At 34.2% G+C, this 4,839-nt stretch overlaps 1 protein-coding gene across 1 annotated transcript; it reads left to right on the top strand.

Annotated features, from left to right (window-relative positions):
• Nucleotides 1–2,638: 2,638 nt before the first annotated feature.
• LOC113850684 (UPF0481 protein At3g47200-like) lies at nucleotides 2,639–4,006 on the top strand. Its single transcript, XM_027481247.1, has one exon. The coding sequence runs from the start codon at nucleotides 2,639–2,641 to the stop codon at nucleotides 4,004–4,006; it is 1,368 nt and encodes a 455-aa protein (XP_027337048.1).
• Nucleotides 4,007–4,839: the final 833 nt, after the last annotated feature.

Genomic DNA, 4,839 nt, shown 5'->3' with positions numbered 1-4,839 from the left:
CCCAATTTACGTGATGATGGATTGCCATTATTTTGATGTTGATTGATTGTTTGGATTCAATAATTAAAAAATAAAAACTAAGGTTTTGGAAGCTAGAACGTTAGGTTTTGAATATGTAATATGAGTAGGGTCATACATAAAAGAGCACAACCATGTATCAGAGAGCAGAGGGTCATGCATCTGGGAACAGGGCCACGCATAAGGAACAAGCACGACTATGCTTCAATGAAGCATGACCTTACATCAATTATAAGCACGATCATGCATTAGGAAGCATGGGCATGCATCAGAAATGAGCATGGTCATGCTTCAACGAAGCACGACCATGTATCAAGTTAAAATACAGCCGTGCATAGTGATTTCATGACATAATAGAATAATTCATAAAATTTATAGATCATTTTAGAATTACATCAAAGTGAATTTTACTCACTAAAGTGACTAAATTCTCAAGTTAATTAATTCTAAATTGTATGATCATAATGGAAACTTCACAATTTAGTGCTTAATTTTAAGGGTAGTTGGTTAGCCACCAAAGTGGCCTAGCTTTAAAAGTTTGGTTAAGCATTTAATTGTGTGTTGTAAATTGTTCAAAATTGTTTGATGCTATATAGTAACATAAATGGTGAACAATTTAGCTCATTAATTATAATGCTAGGAGATCATCCAAAGGTGGATCATTGCATATGATTAATGACATTAAGGAGATATGTAAGCATTTCATAATATGTTTGTATATCCAAAGATGACTTGCATATTGATTTGAGTGACTAGTTGTCAATTAAAGTTATTTATTTAGCATCATTATAGATAAATTGTGTATTGAGGCATTACCCAAAGGTAAACTTATATGCATAATTGATGATAGTTAGTTGTCTGAATCCATTAATTTTATTTAAAGCATAAATGTTTAAGCATGTGTTAAATATTTCAGTCCTGATGAGTACGTATGACATGAGCAATGGTGTAGTCAAGTTCAATGGGCTTAACTATGATGATTGGGCTAAGCAAGTTCGATTCTAGCTAGGTGTTATGGAGTTGGACCTGACAATTATTGCGGAATAAGAGCTTGTAGTCATCACAAAGACCAGTACTGAAGAGGAAAAGACTCTTTGTGAGCCTTGGAAAAGGTCGAATAGGTTGAGCTTTAGCTTGTTGAAAATGACTATGGTTGAAAATGTGAAGCCATCAATGCCAAAGACTGAAAAAGCTAGAGAATTTATGGCAAAGGTAAAAGAGTATGCATAATCGGACATTACTGACAAGTCCGTTTCAAGTACCCTGTTGACTAAGCTGACTAATAAGAAGTTTGATTGGTCACAGCTAATTCATGACCATGTGACTGAATGATCAATCAAGCAGCAAAGTCGAAATCAATAGGCATGGAGGTAAAGGAATTCTTTCTAGTGAATTACAACACAATTAAAAATAAATGAAACATACAAAAAATTAAGGCTATACTGGTTTAAGAGGAAAAAAGGCTGAAGAAGATGAAAGAACACTCTGTCCATCTTACATTTCATGAAAGGGCTAGTAGTAGTAAGGTTAAGCCAGACAAAAAAGACAACAAGGATAAAGCCTTATAAAAGGTTCATGAAGGCTGAATTCAGAAGGGTCAGAGATGCTTCTTCTGCAAGAAGGCTAGCCACTTCAAAAAGATTGTCTGAAGACAAAAGTTTGATTAGAAAAAAAAGTATAAATTATGTTTCAATATATTTTAAATCAAATCTTATTGATGTACCTAAAAATACCTATCAATTTATAAAAATTTACAAAAACTACTGTCATTTGATTTTATATTAGTTACAAAATTAATTTAAAATATTTTTTATTCAATTTAAAAAGTATTTTATTCATTAATATCCTGATTTTATTGATATTTTAGTGGATCATAACTCAATTGTTTTACGTGCTAGTTTATAATTTAAAAGATAATAGTATATATATAATAACTCTTATACATTTAAAAACTATTTATCATAAATTTTTAATAAATAATATTTAAAAAATTGTATTATTATTATTATTGAAAAGCTAAGTTGATACTTGTTATATGCTTATTGCAACCATTTACTATTGTTTTTATTTGGTGTAAAGTGAAAAACAATTTGAAAATATAATCATTGTACACATTTTATATTTTTTTTAGTTCGAGACAGGGTGTCTTCCAGTTCAAACATGGTTATTGTTACTATTCCATTCCAACAACTAGAGAGAAAGGTGATAATGAGTAAGGTAAAAAAATTTATGAAAGAAATTTGTAAAAGTAATTTTTTATTTTTAAAAAAATAGAGGCCACTACTCTCTCTCTCTATATATAATAAAAAATTGAAATTAAAATTTTGGGAACCATGGCATCGCCTGGTTCCTTCCTTCCTCCCTTGCTTCCAAGAAGTTACAGTGAAAGTTCTAAATCGTGTTTTTCATTTTTCCACTGATTATTGACACCGGTCTCGTCTATAAAAGTGGAACACAGGGTAAAGCTACATGCCCTCAATAATCTTTGCCGTATCAATTATCTCTCTCTCTTTCCTCGTTCACTCCTTCCATTTCCTTGAACCCTTTGCAGTTATACCCACTTCAGGTTTTATAGCTCCTCCCGTCTTCCCATAGACCCAATCAATTTTGCTGACTCAAGATGCCTCAACAAGACCGTAGTTGGATGGTTCCCATCGAAGTGATGTTGGGTTCTCTCAGCCATGGAGAAGTTCAGGCATGCAGCATTTCTATCGTTCCGGACGAGATCCGAAAAGCGGGAGAAAATTCTTTCAAGCCAAAAGTTATCTCCGTAGGACCCTTACACAGGGGAACCACAAGGGACCTCCAATTAATGGAAGAACCCAAATGGAGTTACATGAACAAGTTTCTCCAACGAAATGAAAACCAAGTAGTAGGAAAAACGCTCCAAGACTACGGCGACGACATTCTCGGATTAGTTAAGAAAATTAGCGCAAGCTATGGGGGTACCGTCCAATCAGAACCTAACGAGTTGGCTAAAATAATGATTGTAGATGGGTGTTTTCTGTTGAATCTCCTAATCAGGCTGGGCGATTCAATAACCCGGAACGAAAGTAGTGTTGATCCAGAAGATCCCATTCTAGAAAACGAAGAAAAGGTGGTGTCTGTTTTGAACGATATCACAATGCTTGAGAATCAAGTACCTTTCATTGTTCTCAAGAGGTTATATAAGAAGGTTTTCAAAAACAGCAATGATAACGAAGTTGCTAATATTGTGCGCAAAGCCTTTGGCTATCCAGAAGTTAATAGTTCAGGAGGCGCTCATATACTTCACCTAATGCACTTGTCCACTGTCCAACAAAACACACAACATATTAATAAACGTGCAGACAAAGAACTAAAGCGTTGTGCTGCAAGGCTTATAGCTGCTGGTGTAACAATTCAACCTGCGGATGATCATGGCGGCTGTAACAATAATTTAGTCAATAAGTTCAACTTTGACATAAATTGTACAGATAGTGAGCTGAAAATTCCGGTGTTGCGTGTAAAGAAAACGACGGAAGTGAGATGGAGGAATTTGATTGCTTGGGAACAGAGCAAGATTTGGGTAAGTTGCCAATACACTTCGTATGCTTTTTTCTTTCAAGGTTTGATCTGTTGTAAGCATGACATTGAGATACTTTTGGCGAAAGGAGTTATAGTGAACGACTCAGGGAAGAGCATAGGGGAATTGTGGGATCTGTTTCTCACAATCTCAAAAGGTGCTGAGCGAATGAATTTGAGATATGAGGGGATTTGCAAAGACTTGAATAAATATCGAGGGAGAAAAGTTAGAACGGTGTTGCAAGAGAAGCCTATAGTCACTTGGCATAAGTGTAGAAGGGTGTCTGATAACATGGTGTACTATGGGAAGAAGTCGTACAGGAGTTTGATTAGCGATCATATACCCACAATCTGGAAACTTATAGGAGTGCTTGCAGCTGCTCTGCTTCTTGTTCTCACCATTATGCAGACTTATTATGCAGCTCACAGCAGTGGCAAAGGCTAGTTAACTTGTAACTGTTTTCTTGTTTCAGCAAGTTTCCATTAGTAGCAGCTGAGAAGTAAAAAGATTGCAAGAGTTATGTAATCATGTGTTCATGTTTTAGCTTTTGTGCCAAATGAAAAATAACATCGATTGTGGAGAACTTAGAACCGATTTGCAACGAGGGAGATGGGAAAGTCAAAATGTCGTCCACTGCGTTTATTTATAGAAGTGTTATTTCACGATTTTGATCAACTATCATTGGTTGAAGAATTAATCAATCATAATTTTTTTTTATTAAAAATCTTACTAAAATATGTTAAAGTACTGTTCGGGCGAAATGAAAATTTCTCTACTGCATTTGAGCTATTTTGGCCAAAAAAAACTTTAGGGTCCAAGTTTATTGCTTCTCAAAAAGTTTAAGTTGTAACAACAGATCATGACTCATTTATAACCCAAATATATATTTCAACTAAAATTTTACATTTATGCCTTTACAAAAAAATTTTACATTTTGACAAGTCTTGTGAAATAAATGATGGCCAAAGAACATGTCAAGCCCGTAGTAAATTATTAAAGAAAATTTGTAGTACTTTATACTCACTAAATATTAATTTAATGATTATATGATATTAAAATAGATTGAGACGAAGTTAAAAAAAAGAAGAAGAAGTGTGAACAGTGCATGAACAGTGTGTAAACAGTGCATGAACAGTAAATACTGCGTATGAGTAGTGCATGAATAGTAAATAGCGTGTATGAATAGTGCATGACAGTAAATATTGTGTATAAACAGTCACCTCTGATGTCATGGCAAACGTCACATATACGTACAGTACGTATGTACAGTGTTTTTG

This window comes from Abrus precatorius, unplaced genomic scaffold, assembly GCF_003935025.1.
Source record: "Abrus precatorius isolate BTA unplaced genomic scaffold, Abrus_2018 Scaffold9, whole genome shotgun sequence".
NCBI classification, from domain to species: Eukaryota; Viridiplantae; Streptophyta; class Magnoliopsida; order Fabales; family Fabaceae; genus Abrus; species Abrus precatorius.
Note: the sequence above shows the minus strand (reverse complement) of the source record. Positions and strands in the feature narration are given on the sequence as shown.

Coding starts and splice junctions, on each gene's coding strand:
- LOC113850684 (XM_027481247.1), top strand. CDS start 2,639: ATGCCTCAACAAGACCGTAGTTGGATGGTTCCCATCGAAGTGATGTTG.